This window comes from Strigops habroptila, chromosome 19, assembly GCF_004027225.2.
Source record: "Strigops habroptila isolate Jane chromosome 19, bStrHab1.2.pri, whole genome shotgun sequence".
Taxonomy (NCBI): Eukaryota; Metazoa; Chordata; class Aves; order Psittaciformes; family Psittacidae; genus Strigops; species Strigops habroptila.
The window spans coordinates 5289828-5307062 of record NC_044295.2 but is presented as its reverse complement, the minus strand read 5'-3'; the positions used below and the strand labels follow the sequence as shown (position 1 = coordinate 5307062).

At 54.1% G+C, this 17235-nt stretch overlaps 1 protein-coding gene across 2 annotated transcripts; it reads left to right on the top strand.

Moving 5' to 3' along the window:
- Positions 1-783: 783 nt before the first annotated feature.
- Positions 784-12217, top strand: LIMD2 (LIM domain containing 2). 2 transcript variants are annotated; one of them, XM_030508947.1, is made up of 5 exons: positions 784-1338; positions 8366-8496; positions 10169-10213; positions 10825-10964; positions 11531-12217. In XM_030508947.1, the coding sequence occupies exons 2-5, from the start codon at positions 8455-8457 to the stop codon at positions 11688-11690; spliced, it is 387 nt and encodes a 128-aa protein (XP_030364807.1). In that variant the 5' UTR covers positions 784-1338; positions 8366-8454; the 3' UTR covers positions 11691-12217. The 2 variants fall into 2 exon arrangements, with proteins under 2 accessions (XP_030364807.1, XP_030364808.1); XM_030508948.2 differs by lacking the exon at positions 784-1338 and adding an exon at positions 6509-6676 and having other exon boundaries at positions 11531-12213.
- The last annotated feature ends 5018 nt before the right edge of the window (positions 12218-17235 follow it).

Genomic DNA, 17235 nt, shown 5'->3' with positions numbered 1-17235 from the left:
CAGATGCTATTTGGGCAATGCGGAGTGACAGAGGTGATAAATCCTATCCCCGCTGTCTCCTTGTCCAGTAAACGCTGCCATAAATTCCTTACTCGTAGTTTTGCACAGGGAATTACAGACAAATTCCATATACAAGGAATTTGTCTGTAATTCCTCTGCCACTGGGCTCAGACCTGGGGCCATCTTCAGTGGCGTTTGGCTCTTCCCAGCGGTGCCACGATGCACCAAAGAGCCCAGACAAGACTATTTCTTCTTGCATCAACACTATCAAAGCTCTTCCTATCTCTCCATTGCACATTTTACCTCCATTTCTCTCCCACTGGAGGAGTTTGGGAGGTTAAGATGAAGTCCTCCAAGCTAGTGTCCCTCTGCCTTTCTGCTGCCCATGGCCATGCTGCTCCCTTCGCTGGTACCAAACAGCCTCCGAGTCCCCCTCAGGTTTTAACCTATTTATTCCTCACATTACGCCCTGCTCCTGGGGAGATCCCAGCCCTCCACACCTCAGCCACCAAGACCCAAAGCCCAGGAGCTGCCTTTACCATCCAGGCAGGGATTTTGCTCACGCCATGAGAACCACCCGTGGCAGATCTATGCACTGCTTGATGCAGCCCCACTCCCTGTGCAGTAAATCCAGCTTTCCAAAACCTCTGTTTTTCCCCCTGGGGGGTGAGGAGCTGGGGGCATGGGGATCCCCCTTTCCTACTGCTGCCTGATAGCATCCTTCCTCTGCAAACAGTTTGCTGAGGCTGGAGAGGGGTGAGTTGGGAGGGTGGATCCTCCAGGATGCTGCAGGAATACACAGGAGTGGGTTAGCGCCATGCAGAGAGAGCACAAGGCCATGTCTCAAGTGTTGATCAAAACCCTTCTGTACATGTAGAACAAGGGGGGAGATGCTGGGCAAGAGCTAATTACACCGGGGGGTAATTGCACACACGGTGCTGGCAGGGAGGGACACGGAGGAAGGGTTCTTGAGGTCGGTGGTGTTGGCAGCGGGGTCGGGAAGGCTGCGGGAGTCCGGGGGCAGGGATCGGGACAGAGAGGGGCTGGGGAAGGTTTGGGGTTAGAGGTTGGCTTCACACAAAGGAGCAAGCGGCTGGAAGACGGTTCGACGCCGAGAGCCAATCACGGCGGCAGCCCGGCGATAAAAGGGGTGGCGAGGAGCCGTGGGAGCTCGCAGGAAACGGCTCCTGCTCCCACAGCCCGGCCCCTGCAACGGGGGGGAAGGCAGTGGGGACACCCGGCCCCACCAGGACAGACCCAGCGCCCGGCAGAGCCACCCCCGGCCGGGGCGAAACCCTCCCTCCCGCTCGGCAGCGCCGGGAGCAGCGCACGCATATGGTGAGGCTGCGCCCGCGGAGAACAACGGGGCTGGGAGGCGGCGGGAGACAATGATGGTCCCCGAGGTGCGGGGAGCGAGGGGATCATCCACCCCCGGCTCGGCTCTGAGGGGGGAGAAAGAGAGACCGAGTCGGGGGAAAGGGATGGAGAGGAGGGAGCAGGAATGCAAAGGCAGGGAGAGCCCTGGGTAGCGGCACCGCTGGCCAGGAGCCACCCAGCAGATGGGGGTTCACCCCCTGCACATCCCACCCTGATGCACCGGGAACTTCTCGGCTTGGGGAGGGAGCTCGGCAGAGGTGGTCGAGGGAAGCGGATTTGGGGTGGGGGGAACACAAGAGGGGCTGTTGTGGGCCCTGGGTGGCCTCGCTGAGGTCAGGCAGGGGCAAGGAGATGCTGTCTGAGCTCCAGGAGCGATGCTGCTGGGGGGGGGGGGGGAGCACCCCGTGCCCTGTGTGAGCTGCGGGTGAGAGGCTTCATCCAGCCTATTGGGGTGGCAAGAGCAAGTGGAGGCCTTGTGGTTGCTGGATCTGCTGCAACGGGCATCGGGGGTGCAGGGTTTTGAGGCTCATGCTCCCCGTTTGGGCTGTAATCCACTCTTTGTGTGCTGCAGTACACGCTGGAGGGGGGCTGGACAGATCCATTATAAAACTAAGCTGCTCAGAAAGAGCAGAGATGGAAGAAAACCTGTTAGATCCTGACTTCCTTATCCCCCTCCGCTACTGCCTGCTCATTCTCAGTGCTGAGTCTCCTACTGCCTCACCCTGGCTTTCAACCTTGCCAGAGAGAGCTCCAGGGCTTTCATTGCTTCCCTGGGGAGGCTGTTGCACGACTGTGAGGTTTAATAACAACACGAATACCCTGAGCTCTGACACAACCCTTAAGAGCCAGGGCTCTCGCAGGGCTCACAAAGGAGAGCAGCTCCGTTCTCATCAGTGAGGGGAAGGGAACACCCTCTGTCACCAGCAGCAGAGTTGGGAATCAAGCCCAGGTCTCCCAAGTCCCAGCCTGCTGCCGTCACTACCCTGTTTTGAGCCAGTCTGATCTGTCTAATCCTTCTGGATCACTTGAAACCAGCTCAGCCACCTTGTAGGTCCTATCTGTTGATTTTTGTTCATGGGGAGGGAGCATCAGTTCTGCCAGAACATGCTAATTCAGCAGCCTGGATCATCCCTTGGCAATGGGCTTTGTCCACCAAAGACATCGTGTGAGGGATGCACAGGGAAGACATCTGGTGCCCCAGACGAGCTGTTGTGCTTTTAAGGCCAGGAGTAGCACATCTGCAGCATTATTCACATAGATTACAACATCCTTGCAGTGCAACCCATCAAGCTTAGTCTGAAACAGCTCCGGTCTAAATGGGAGCCCTGCAAGAAGCCAATTCCCAGTTAAGAAGTAAGGGTCTGTCTGAAGGAGCTTTGCAAACTGACCGGGTGCATCTTCTCCTTCACACAGCTCAAAAACCAGGTTCCTGACCTTTTTTTGGTCAAGAGACTTCTCATTAGAGAAGGGAGCTCCTCTTCTGGTTTCCTTCAGTCCCGCGAACCTACAGCTACCCCCTGGTCCTACACAGTGATGGAGTTATTCTTTTCCTTTCTGCCCATCCTCAGCTTTGGGAGGATGTTGCCCGTTGTCAGGCCGCTGCCATGTTCCCCCAGAGGTGGCTGCCTTTTGCTTTCCATTTGAGTCATTCCTATGTGCCATCTGGGGGTGTTGCAGAGCTTGCTTTGCTGTCAGCAGGAGCTCTGGGGTAGAAAACATGAAATCTGGGTGAAGGGATGATTGAAATGAATATGAAGCACACTTTAGACACATCCCTCACTCCTGATGTGCCCATAAACCTTTCCAATGGCCAGCTCAAGGCCCTGGGCACAAGGAGCCTCTGCAACCTCCAGGGCTGGTGTTTCCTACTGCTCCACTGAAATCCCGTGGCCTTGCAGAGCACCAGATCCCATTCTGGGCTGTATGGCATCTTGGATCCTAAAAGGGAGGTTGGAGGTGAAGGCTGAGAATAGGCAGAGCAGCTCAAAAAGAACAATCTTCTGAGAGATTTAACCTAGAACATGACTTTGGTGGCTTTTTTGGACACTTGGACACAGCAGCTCCGCAGGGACCATGGGATGTGGTTGTGCTGTGTTTTGGGGTGCCTGGGACAGGAATCACTCCTGCTCCTGCTGTGGCTGCAGATGGTGAAGCAGCAGAAGCTCTCACAGCTAATCCATATGGGAAGTGCCAGTCCAAAGCCTGGTGGTTCAAGGTGATATTCCACGGGAGGAGATGAGCCAACAGAACATGCACAGGTTATGTTTGGGAAAAGAGGGAATTGTAGGCAATTACAGGTCCATTAATTGGAGTGCAATTAATGGTGAGTTTCTGGAATAGGATTTGAAAGAGCAATCAAAGACATGGTGTTGGGAAGCAAAATAAAAGGCTTTAACATGGATCATGTCAAGCTGGCTCAGTATCTTCCTTGTGTGTGATAACTGAATTCTGAAACAACAGGGCCTTGTGAATCTGGATTTAAGACAAGCACTTGGTGTAGTGCCCCAAGGAAATGATTGGTTTAGGCAGAGAAAAGAAAGAGGCAGCAAAACAGAAGGAGGACACTTGGATCCTTCCCGAAGGGGAGATTTAAGGGCTGAGCTTGTTAACAATCCCTTTGGAAGGTGGGAGAAAAGGCTGAAGAAGAGTTGTGCCAGAGCAGGCACATGGGGAGCTGCAACATGGAGCTGCTGGAGCCTGGAGGGACCTCAGCAAGTGGAGGGCACTGGATAAGACAGGCCAGCGAGGATCTCTGGCAGAGGTGACAAAGGAGGATCACATCAGGCCAGATGTTTTCAGGGGTGCCAGAGACCTATTCAGACCATAACACAAAGGTCTGATATCTCCTCCTTCAGTGTGGTGCATCCAGACCAGCTCACCTACCTGCAGGTGGCTGTAGGAACCTTATGAGAACAGATGAAAAGGAATTGGCTTCTCCTGCTAAAAAAAAGACTGATAAAGAATGCGATTCCTCTTTATGAATCCCCTTAAGAGGCAAATATTATGGTGGGAGAAGAACAGGAACATAATGCCAGTATAATGGTCAATGGAAATACATTGGTGTAGGAAACCAGAAGGTGATGTTTCCAGGTAGAGCATGGTTTATGGAAGAGACTATGGAAAACCTGAAAAGGGAAGGGAAGCAGCATGAACTGTTTGCCTCAGGAGAGGCAAGAGACGGCAGGGACAAAGGTGGGAGAGCAGAGGGGGTGAGCAGGGGCTTCCCTCAGGCTCCCTCTTTGCTTGTGTGGGTCTTCCATTGTTGCCCTGACAAAGGCAGCCCTGCTCCTGCCCACAACTGTTCCTTGTCAGCATCCCTCAGCATTTTGGCTGTCCCACTGGCAGCTTTTCAACAGGCACAGAACGTGGATGTAAAGTGGCTCAGTGGGGCAGGATGGTGGAAGGTATCTCTGTGCCGTGGGGTGTGGGGACAGGTCTATCTGGTGGGGATGCTCTCCAGAAACCTGATGAACATGGTCAAGCCAGTAGGGACCTGCCCTGGCTCCCAAATACTGGCGAGATCAAGTGGGTAGCCCAAAAACACACAAGAAGCCAAGATCTGAAGCTGAGTTAAGGTCTTCTATGGCTAAAGTGGGAGTCATGACCACAGGGCTTGTTCCATCATCCCTCCTCAAACTGCATCTTGCTGACTCTTTCCGTAGCTACACTGCTCCTTCCCTGCTGGTGCTCTGCTTGGTTCTGGTGCTGGCCCATTTGACACCAAAGCTTTGTCCATGGTGTGGATTGGCCATGAGGCCCCAAGGCTGCAGAAACAGGGGCAGTGAGCTGGGAGACTCCCAGGCTCAGGAGCTCTTCCAGCTCCTCCTTGCTGTGCTGAGAGAGACCATGGGCTGAGCTGGCCATGGAGCTGGAGGGCCAGTGGCTGTCCCATATGTGTGGGCTTCACTGATCCTGCACATAATCCTGCCCAAAGAGGTGGTGAATGCTCCATCCCTGGCAGTGTTCAAGGCCAGGTTGGACACAGGGGCTTGGAGGAACCTGCTCTAGTGGAAGGTGTCCCTGCCTGTGGCAGGGGTTGGAACTGGGTGAGCTTTAAGGTCCCTTCAACCCAAACCAGGCTGGGATTCTATGATCAGTCCCCACAGCCATCAGCTTAACCCACAGCTCGACAGCCTCTCCGAGTGCCTCTCTGTGCTCCTGGGATGGAGGAGGAAGGGGCCCAGATCCCCCCACCGTGCTTTGCCTTTGGGAAAGCCTCTTGCAATGGTGCAGTGATCCCAGCAGTAAACATACACTTCACAGGGCTGCTAATGGGAACCAGATGGCAGAAAGGGGCCTCTCTCCCTCTGCAGTCACGCTGCTTTCCTGTGCCGGAAACCCATCGGCTTTCCGAGGGGCCGTGGGGCTGGAGCAGGCTGGAGCTCTGCGTCTGAGCAGCTTCTGGGGTGAATATTGCCTTCCTCAGCCCAATCTGCCCCCGCTGGGTGCAGCTAATAGCTACAGCTAATAGCTGTAGCTGCTCTCACACGGCAGCGGGCACACATCCCCTGCCAATGCCAGACAAGCTCCAACCCCTAAGTCCTGAGTCATAGAATCATCATAGAATCACAGAATGGGTTGGGTTGGAAGGGACAATCTAAAGATCATCTCACTCCAACCTCCTTCCACTGGACCAAACCCAGATCCCCTTGGAAAAAGGGGTCTTTTGGTCCGCACAAGCCACCAGATGCTCCCAGGAGGGGCAGGAACAATGTGTAAGGCAAAGGGGATCTCGCACATACCTGGAGTTGCTGGCTGCATGACCAGGAGAGGACACTCAGTCCTACTCTCCCCAGGCTGTGTAGATGGCCAAGAGCCTTGCAAGGAACAGAGGTTTGGAGAAGTCAGATGTAGCAGTTACGGTGCCAACCTCCACCATGGAGACCTGGACTTGGCTTTTTGCCTTTGCCACAGGTGCTCTCTGCATCCCTGAGGGTTGCCCTGGCACTTGTGAAGGCTTCATAACATCAACGTGGCACCACGTCCTTAAGCACAGCCTGTGCCACTGGGGTTCCTCTGCTCATGGAGGCTTATGGTGACTGCCTTGGGCTCAAATCCCACCCTGAGCACACTAATGCCTCCTTGGAAGAGCGATGAGAGCAGCTGAGAGCCTCCTAGAAACCCTCGTGTGGTTTCTAACTTGTTGTTTCCCCTTATCGCTTCAGCACAGCCTTCCCCCTTGAGATTTCTACTCCTTCCTCATGCCCTTTGGCAGGAAGGACATTTAGCAACTTCTACTCACATGCAGCTACACGGAGGGGACCTCTCACTTGAAACGAAGGCTGGGAGAGCACACAGGGTATGTGCAGAGAAGGGCAGAGGGGTGTTAAGAGAAAGGAGACCTGGAGGATGGGGCTGGATGGAGAACACCAAGCCATGGGGTAGGAAAAGTGGGATGGTGTTGAAGGGAACAGGGGCTGGGGCAAGAGAAACAAAGGAACAAATAGGTGGAAGGAGCCTGGGGGTGTGTGTGCTGATGGGGAAGGGAAGAGGGGCTGATGGAGAGACTGAGGGGAAGAAGGGGGCTGGGGTAGGGGAGGAAGATGAGCTGCGAGGGAAGAGGAAGGGAAATTGGGTTAAAGAAGCGCTCATGGCAAAGGCAGGGGCAAAAGGAGAGGGTTGTGCATCCACATTAGAGCGTTTGAGGTGGGACACCAAGTATTCTGGGTGCTTCAAGCTCCCTTTGGGACTGGTGCTGGGCTGCTGGCACCAGACAGAGCCTGGAGGCAGGAGTCCCATGGGATGGGGGGGTCTGCTCCTGGGCCAGCTCTGCCCTGAGCCCCAGCACACGCTGTGTCTGCCACCTCCCTGCAGCACACAGGAAACAACAACCCAACCGCAGCTGTGCTCTCAGCTGAGGCTGTGAGATGGTTGTGACAAGGCTTGTGCAGCCCCCAGCCCAGCACCACTGCAAAGCACCTGGAGCAAAGGACTCTCATTGCTGGGTGCAAGCCTGGTGTCAGCTGGTGGATGTTGGGACTCTTTAGGCAGCCAAAGAGCACCCAAATCCCAGGGAATGTTGGCAGAAGTCACCATGAGGTTGGCACTGTGGACATTGGGGTGATGTGAGGATGAGAGGGTTCAGAAGTAGAGAACAGGAGCAGGAGGTGCTGGTTTGCAGCTCCAGCACATCCTCATCATTCCTTCACCTTCCCATTCCTTGCTCTGTTCTTCCCTCAGCATCATTTGCTCAACCCCCCAGCTCTCGCACATGCAAAACAAGGCTCCTCAAGCCTCATCTTTTCTGGGTGTTTTGAAGGTGAGGGCAACGGGGGAAAACCCCTGAGGTGCCTTTTCAACCAGTTATTACCAAAAGGGGTTATTTGCGATGCTGGTGGTTGGGGTTTTGTTTCCCTTTTATCTTTCCTGTGCTGTGTTAACACTGCTCCAGGACCAATCACCTTCCACATGTGAGCAGAAGCCATCACATCACCTTCTGCTCGTGTTTCCAGCAGCCCCCTTCTGCCTTAATTCAATATCTTTGTATGGGATTAGAGGAGGGCGGTGGGTTTAAACTGAAAGAGGCACATTCAGGCTGGCCGTGGGGAAGAAATGTTTTACAATGAGGGTGGTAAAACACCAGCACAGGTTGCCCAGAGAGGTGGTGGAGACATTCAAGGACAGGCTGGATGCGGTTCTGACCTAGTTAAAGACATCCCTGCTCATTGCAGGGGGGTTGGACTGGATGAGCTTTGAAGGTCCCTTCCAACCCAAACCATTCCATGATTCTAGGACTAGAGCTACTGAGCTCAGTGCCCAGGTCACCTTCCAGTTTCCCATGAGCAGTGTTCCAGACCTGCACCTCCTGCCCACCATCCAGGCTGATGTGCCTCAAATTTTTGGCTCCCTCCAGCAACCCCCAGACCCAAGAGGCTGCACCGGCCCCATGGGGGAAGCTTTGAGCACATCGCCATCGCGCACCAGCTCTTGCAGGGCTGGGTTTGGGGTGATGAAACCAGCCCTGCTCCTGTTGACATTTCCTTTCCAGGTGTTGCAAGAGGTTGGTCTCAGACACCTCCCCAGGGAACATCGCCCCACGGACCTCAGGATTAAACAGACAGAGGAGGAGAAGGAACCATGTTCCAGGCCTCGGGACCTGCCAGCCCCTCCCCAGCTCTTGTATGTAGTGGTTTGTATGGGTCTTTCCCCTGGGTTTGGTTCTTGGGGAGGGCTGTGGATAGAAACTGTTTTGAGGTGATCAAAGGCACAGTTGCTGCTTCTCAACCACCAGAACTGGGGCCAGGAATGTTCCAGCAGAAGGTGCTGTTTGCTGAGCACATCCCAATGCTCTGCTCCGTACGGAGCTGTTCACCCCGCTCTCACTGCTGTCTGTTTGTTTGTGTTTCCATGGCTTTCCGCGAGCACAATCAGGAGCATGCGAAGCTGCTCGGGCTTGGAGATGGAAAAACATAAAGGCTCAAGAACATGTCCTGCTGGGACAGGATACGGCCCTTCCCGAGGGAGGATAGATCAGATATGAAGTAGATAGCGTTGCCTGCTCAGAGCCAGAAGGCTGCCGAGAAGTGATGAGCAGCGGTGGATTGCTGTAGCCTTGGGAACGGATGTATCCAGCTCCAAAGAGGCAGCGCTTTCCTTAGCTCTGGAAGCAGTACATGAAACCCTAACCCCAGGAGAGCACCTGCGGTTGCTTTACCAGTGCCAAGGGATGCAACTGGTTTTACACGGCCTGAGCCTCCTCACTGCCCATGTCCCTCTTGTTGACTTTGGCTCATTCTTCCTTGAGGGAAGGAGAGGGAAATCAGCGTCCCTGACCTCAGTCAATGAGAGCAGCTGGGAAACGTCAGAGGAGGCAGCCCAGTGAAGTGAGAGCTTCCTGTGCGCTCCTCACGAGCTATTCCCAAAAATACAGAGGAGAAACAATGGGGAAGGACGAAGCAAGAGGGAAAATCAGCCTGGGAGCCAAGCAGAGCAAGAGGAAGGACGAGGAGGCAGTGGGGTGATGTTCTGGGATCGCCTTGGGAACAAACAGTGCAGAGGGGGAGCCAGAATGTGGTAGAACAGTTCCTGGCTGGTCCACCTTGCTAGAAATGGGTTTGCTCCTTTGCTCCTGTTTGAAAGAAGAAGGGAGCATCCTCACCAGTGCAAAGGCAGGTTCAATACATGCAGACGGCTGGCAGGGACCCAGTGAGTGCTTGTGCAAACAGCTTGGGAGGGTGCAGGACTGTGGGGAAAGTGAAGGGCAGGAGCAGGAGGTGATTTGGGGTGAGTTGTTGCAGCTGCAGATGGGAGAACACGCGCTGAGGCCCTGCTCTGAGACCCTGAGGGAACCTCAGCACTTGGAGCTCTGCCCTGTTGCTCCTCCAGCAGCTGCAGGCTCCAAGTAACATCTGCCCCCACCAAGCTGCACAATGCCATGGAGCACTGCAGCAACTGCATCCGTGCCCCCCATCCCTCCTGCATCCCCCATGGACACAGATGGACGCGGAGCCTGCAGGGACTCCAGAGGCTTTTCCATCTCAGCCGTGGCGCAGGATGTTGTGTGTGATGGGCTGATAACGGGGCACAGAAATAAAACATCTGCTGAGGGGAACCAGCACAACAGCTCCATGAGAGCGAGGGGCAGCCCAGTTGTGCATGAGGAGGTCATGGCCTTGGCAAGTGAGTTCAGAGACAGTCAACATGCAGTGACAGCCAGGCCGAGGCTGCTGGTGTGCCCCAAGGTCCTGCAGCTGCCTGTTCCCATCCTCTGTGCTCCTCCTTCAGCACAGCTCAGCACCGGGCTTGTCAGTCCAGGCTTTCATTCTGATTTCTCTTCTCCTTCCCTTCTTAGGAGGCAAAGAGCAGCTCAGGAGGCAGCACGGTGCAGCGCTCCAAGGTACCTGCAGTTACCACATCCCTCACGGCAAGGAGGGAAGGACCAAAACCCATCCTATCATTCAGCAGTCGTGCGGCACAGGGAGGGTGAGGGGAGATGGGGATGCCTCACATAGGTTTGTGTTGGAAGGGGCCTTAAAGCTCATCCAGTTCCAACCCCCTGCCACGGGCAGGGACACCTTCCACTAGAGCAGGTTGCTCCAAGCCCCTGTGTCCAACCTGGCCTTGAACACTGCCAGGGATGGGGCAGCCACAGCTTCTCTGGGCAACCCTGTGCCAGCGCCTCAGCACCCTCACAGGGAAGAGCTTCTGCCTCAGAGCTCATCTCAGTCTCCCCTCTGGCAGGTTAAAGCCATTCCCCTTGGCCTGTCCCTACATCCCTTGTCCAAAGCCCCTCTCCAGGTTTCCTGGAGCCCCTTTAGGCACTGGAGCTGCTCTAAGGTCTCCCCTTCAGGAGCCTTCTCTTCTCCAGGCTGAACCAGCCCAATACCATACCCAATGCTTCATCCAATGGCAGCGTGGATATGAGGGAAGAGGCTGTGGGGGAAGCCAGGCTCAGGATACCCCAAATTCCTTCCTCATCCTCTCTCCCTTCGCTCTCCCCTTGTGCAGTCCTTCAGCCTGAAGGCACAAGTGAAGGAGATGTGCACTGCCTGCCAGAAAACCGTCTACCCCATGGAGCGGCTGGTGGCCGACAAGTTCGTCTTCCACAACGCCTGCTTCTGCTGCAAGCACTGCCACACCAAGCTCAGGTGAGCCGGCACCGGCAGCCGTGGTGCTCGCTGTGCCCAAGGTGGATGGATGGCAATGTGGTACCCATGGACGGGGGAAGCCTTCCCAAATAGCTCACCCACCACAGCCCCTCCTCTTGCAGGCAGCTAAAGACCCCCAGCACATCCATCACAGCAAAACCAGGGCTTATGTGCCCAACTGGTCCCAAGTATCAGCTGGATCATAGAATCCCAGCCTGGTTTGGGGTGGAAGTGACTTTAAAGCTCATCCACAGGCAGGGACATCTCACGCTAGAGCGGGTTGCTCCAAGCCCCTGTGTCCAACCTGGCCTTGAACACTGCCAGGGATGGGGCAGCCACAGCTTCTCTGGGCACCCTGTGCCAGCGCCTCAGCACCCTCACAGGGAAGAGCTTCTGCCTCAGAGCTCATCTCAATCTCCCCTCTGGCAGGTTAAAGCCATTCTCCTTGTCCCGCCCCTCCAGGCCCTTGTCCAAAGCCCCTCTCCAGGTTTCCTGTAGCCCCTTTAGGCGCTGGAGCTGCTCTAAAGCCTCCCCAGAGCCCAGCTAACCCTGTTCTCCTTCCCCAGCCTGGGCAGCTACGCGGCTCTCCATGGGGAATTCTACTGCAAGCCCCACTTCCAGCAGCTCTTCAAGAGTAAAGGCAACTACGACGAGGGCTTCGGGCGCAAGCAGCACAAGGAGCTGTGGGTGCACAAGGAGGTGGAGAGTGGGACCAAGTCAGCGTGAGCGGGGCCGGCTCAGCCTTCCCTGGAGCCCAGCAGAGACAGCCCGGAACGGTGCTGAGCCGGGGGCTAACTGAGCTGATGTAAAGCAAAGGGGAGCCAAGGGCAGTGGGTGGTGAGGGGGGGAGGCAGCACAGCCCTCTCTGGAGGATGGTTCTACAGGCCACAAGGGCAGAGGTGACCAGGGGACAGCCTCCAAGCCCCAATTCCTGAGATCAGACGCGATGCCCAGCACTCCACACACGTTTCAGGTTTGCCACCATGGATAAAGAGATGATCTGGGGAGGGAGGCTTAACCCAGCCTATAAGTCAGAGCAGAGCTCCCAGCTCCTGCCACACCAATCCTGCCTTGCTGGGGCTCTGGATAAGGAGGGTCCTTGGTTTACATCAGCTCAGTTCAGCTGGGAATGTTCAGCCTTAAGGATGTTGCCCTGCGACTGTTTCACAGTGTCTGTCCTTTTTCTATCTGCCTTTGGTAGGTCCTGCGCCAGGCGCTCTCTTATTTTTGTAATACAAGGTTTCTGAGCCTTCCCTGTGCTGTCCTGTGTTCCTGGGGGTTTGGGGAGGTGGGAATAGTGGTCAGGGCTGCCTCTTACTGCCCAGGAACTGTGGAAAGAGCCTCTGTCCATGCAGGATCAACAGGTATTCCTGGCTACGTGTGTGCAGTGCGAGGACTGAGGCAGAGCGGCCCTTTGGGGCCTGAACTCTGGATTTCAACCTCCACACCAGCATTCCTGCCCTGCTTCCGCATGGAGCCCAGATGACTCCCAAAGGGAATTCTCCATCCCATGAATTAGATCCCCCCTTTGCCCTGCACACATTTTGTGGCTCCCTCCCCATATCAATATCAATGTGCCCGGCCTCTGCAAGCACACGCTGCCTCCATTCCCTCGGGGCTGACTGGTGCAAGATGAGCCCTGGTTTGGATCAAGGCCATCTGCTGAGCTGTGATAGAACAGTCCAGCCAAGTTAATGAGTCCAACAGGACCTGCCATTGGAGACCGTAATGCAGGAGCCCAGGGAAAGCAGGTGAGTCTGGTCTCAATCATTCACAGAATGGTTTGGGTTGGAAGGGACCTTCAAAGCTCATCCAGTTCAACCCCCTGCAGTGAGCAAGGACATCTTCAACCAGACCACGTTGCCCAGAACCACATCCAGCCTGGCCTGGAATGTCTCCAGGGATGGGGCATCCACCACCTCTCTGGACAACCTGTGCCATGGTTTTACCTCCCTCATTGTAAAACATTTCTTTCTCACGTCCTGAATCCTCCCTCTTTTAGTTTAAACCCATCACCCCTTGTCCTGTCACAACAGGCCCTGATAAAAACCCTCTCCCCATCTCTCTTACAGTCCCCTTTTAAGTACTGAAAGGCCACAATAAGGTCTCCCCAGAGTCTTCTCTTCTCCAGCTGAACAACCCCAGCTCTTCCCTCACAGGAGAGGTGCTCCATCCCTCTGGACCCTCTCCAACAGGTCTGTATTTACCTCCTTCCTCCACACATGATCTGTAAGCCTTGCTTGGAGGAGCAGGCATTCAGGAACCCCACATCTTTCAAATGCTACAAGAATTAGGCTTTTCAGAGCCCACACAGCAGAGCAACAGCCTTTGGTATCACAGCAAGAGCCCCTGTTCCATCACCTGCCGATAACATCAGCACCCACTGAGCACATCCTGTCTGGGAGAACCCAGAGACAGCCATGACAACAGGAGCTAAGGGTTGGTAGAGGGAACCAGATGGATACGGGTGGTGCACAGGAGTCCAGGAGGAAGAGATGGTACATGGAGAGACTCTTAACCCAGGTGACAAGTCCTCTGGGGCTCTGGGTGGGCATCGATCTCAGAGACGTGTTGGGTGACCCCAGGAGCCCCATGTCCCTCGTGGTGGACAAAGGCCAGGCCTGTGAGCTCAGCAGGACTGCACACACACACACAGAGATCCTGGCAAGGCTCTGCTGAGCTTCAGCCTCACCAAGTGCTTTAACTGCCCCCATGGTGCAGGTGCTGCTGTGGGCTCCTCACACCAACGCGCAGTTTGACACCGTGACAGAAGCTGCTTCCTGCCCATCACAGCATCGTTGTTGTGATGAACCAGGACCCGCTGCTCTTTGGTGCCGGGCGGGTTGTGGCCTCCTCCTGCCGAAGGTTGGCTTAGAAAATGAAAGCAGGCTCCTGGGTTTCGCTTCCTGTTCCTTGCTGGCCTCACTTCCCCGTCCCTCGCCTCGGCTGCCTGCTGCTCTTGCCTCCTCTGGCCTCGCTCCCACAGCTCCAAGTCCCTCTTGTGCTGGGGGCAGAACTAGACGGTCTTTAAGGTTCCTTCCAACCCAACCCATTCTATGATTCTATGTCTTAAGCTTCCTTTCAAGCCATGACCTGGTCCCTGCTGGGGCTTCTTTGTGCTGCGCCAGCACAGCAAAAGCAGTGCAGCAGCTCCACAGGAAAATATCCTCAGCAGAGAAGCAGCAAAAGCTGGAGGCAAAGCAGAGGATGCTGCAGGTCTCTGGGCTCCAGGGTGGTGCAGCAAGAGCCCAAGAGGAGTGGATTTAACAGCAGCACAAGGGCTGCTCCGGGGGTATTGAAAACTCCTCAACCCACCCTGAATGTGAAGCACAGAAAAAGGCCCTCTGCTGCCTGCACCTCCAAAGAGCAGACCTCATCTTGCCACTGAATAGACAATACAACTGATGGCCACTGAATAACCACCATAACCTTTTGCATTCCCACACAAACACGAGGCTTCTGTTACCAACCTGCCTTTGAGCTCAGGAAAGGACATTTTCCAGAGCCTAAAAACTCAAGCCAACAGATTCATGTAATAAAAACTCTTTTGGAAAACAATAAATCAGTAAGAATCCATCTACATCCATACCATCCAGATGTCCAGTTCTGGCCAAGACACAGAGCACCAGGCAGAGATCAACAGCAGAAGAACAAGTGACATGAGAACTCACCGTGCCAGCATTTCCTGGATATAATGCAAGACACCCCCACCCAGGCAATATTAAATCCAGAAGATATTATTCCTAGTTTAGACTTCACTCTCCTCGAGCCGCTGTAGTGTCGTATTAGCCAACCTCTATAGAGATTTGAAACTATATTTGCTTCAGGAGTGGATTTAGAGAGGAAACGTACCTCATGTCACCTTGCCCTGAGCCACACTCTGCATAGAACACACATCACCAGGAATAAAGAAAGGCAGAAGAGGTTTTTAAGCTGCATTTCTTTTGTGTGTTGGTCAGTGCTTTGTGGCTGATCATTTCTACCTTCAACCCAAGCCTCCAGATGTTTTCCTCTCCCAACCCCTGTTCAATCACCACCCATGGCCAGGTATGGTGAAGATTAAAGTAAGGACTACACACTTGGTATCTGTGGAAAGCAGAATTACTATAGAGTTACTTACTTTAGAGGCGGGTGAGTAGGAGGGGAGTCCAGGAGAAAACATGCCATGATACAAGCCTAAGGTGTGAATCTTGTGTTCATAAAGGAAACGTTAAGCACTGAACATACTGAGTGGAAAGGAGAATGAAGGCATCAGCTTTGGGAAGCACCTCCTCAAGTGAAGGCAACTGCAAGTCTCCAAGTTCCTCCTTCAGCAAAGGCAGGATTGTCAGGTTCTAACACACAAGGAGGGTGGCAGGAAGCAGCAGGAGGTGGTTATTTCTGGTTCCACAAGACATTTTTGGTCTGCAACAAGTTCACTTGTCTGGTTCTCATCTGTTCTGGACCAGCCCACAAGCGCCACGCATCTGCTCATTTCATATGCAGGGGGCTCTATTGCATCAGGTTGCTAACCCATTTCTTCTCACTGGAGCATGTTTTACACCAACATTTCAGTGTTTAACTGGCATAGCAACGAGCTCTACCATGGCCTGGGAAAGGAGCAGAGGGAAGGCTGTGGTTAGGGCCCAAGGGACCGCATCTCGAGGGTCCACGGTGGCATTCAAACCACTGCTGAAGTGACTGTGACACCAAGACTGGGACCAGCACAAGGGAAAAATGAGCATTTCAGCAAGTGATGTGGATGAATTTTAGAGCAGCACTATTTCTGTCCTTTCCTAAGATAGTATTGCTGGAAAAAAGAAATGCAGCCTGAAAATACTTGGAAATGTGGTTACCCATTCTCTTGCCCTACTCTGGGACAGCAGAGCTCATCCTGTCCCACATCCTTAGTACACTCAATGCAAGACTATCCAGGAGGCTTCACTGCTGGAAGGGAGCTCATGATACGACAGGCCAAGGGGAATGGCTTTAACCTGCCAGAGGGGAGACTGAGATGAGCTCTGAGGCAGAAGCTCTTCCCTGTGAGGGTGCTGAGGCGCTGGCACAGGGTGCCCAGAGAAGCTGTGGCTGCCCCATCCCTGGCAGTGTTCAAGGCCAGGTTGGACACAGGGGCTTGGAGCAACCTGCCCTAGTGGAAGGTGTCCCTGTGCGTGGCAGGGGGTTGGAGCTGGGTGAGCTTTAAGGTCTTTTCCAACCCAAACCATTCCATGATTCTATGGTTCTCCCATTCGTTTCAAGTCCCGAGGCCTTACATCTCCACATTTTTGCTTTCTGAACTAGGCAACATGCTCAAAGGAGAAACAATTCAGGAACCTTCAGCTGTTTCCAGGTATTTAGAATCAATACGTTTCCAAGCAGCCTGAGCTTCACAAGCTAGAGTTGGAGTTTCCCACTTAGCAAGCTACTCTGGAGTATTCCCTAGAGATCCCAGCTGAAGTAAAACACAGCAGGGACTCAGACATCCTCACACTAACCATCTCCTGGTCTTGATATCAGCTGTCCTCTCCCCACCTGACGGTGATGTACCCTGTTAAGCAGTGATGAATCAAGAACATCTGCAGGCCAAGACCAAGCCCTGGAGTGAAGAGCCCACCACTGCAGCAAAATGCAGATCCCAACCTCAGCTCCTGCTCTCCACCAGTAGGATCGACAACTATCTGAAAGGTTGTAGCAAGGTGGGGGTCAGTCTCCTCTCCCAAGTAATAAGCAACAGGACATGAGCAAACAGCCTCAAGTTGCCCCAGGAGGGTTTAGATTGGTATTAGGAATGATTCCTTCCCCCAAAGGGTTGCCAAGCACTGGAACAGGCTGCCCAGGGCAGTGGTGGAGTCACCACCCCTGGAGGCATTTAAAAGATGTGGAGATGTGGTGCTTAGGGGCATGGTTTAGTGGTGTTCTTGGCAGAGCTGGGTTAATGGTTGGACTCTGCTCTTAAAGGTCTTTACCAACCTAAATGATTCTCTGATGTCCACATGAAGAGCCAACAAAGCAACCCAGCTCCTCCCCTGCAAGGCTGAATGGATGAATTTCACCTACCTCAGAGGCAGCCTTGCAGAGGACACATGCCTAACTGATCCAGGAAGCAACACCTCACCGACAGGACACTGCTCCAGTTGTCCCAAAGAATAAATACCTGAAAGGAACAATTTCTTCCATCAGTTCAGGTCCTTAGAAGGAAAACAAGTGAATTGTCTTATTCACTTTATCCTGAGGCACCCCTTGCACAGGAAATGAGAGACACTCGATTTGCAAACCACCACCAATAAAAGGC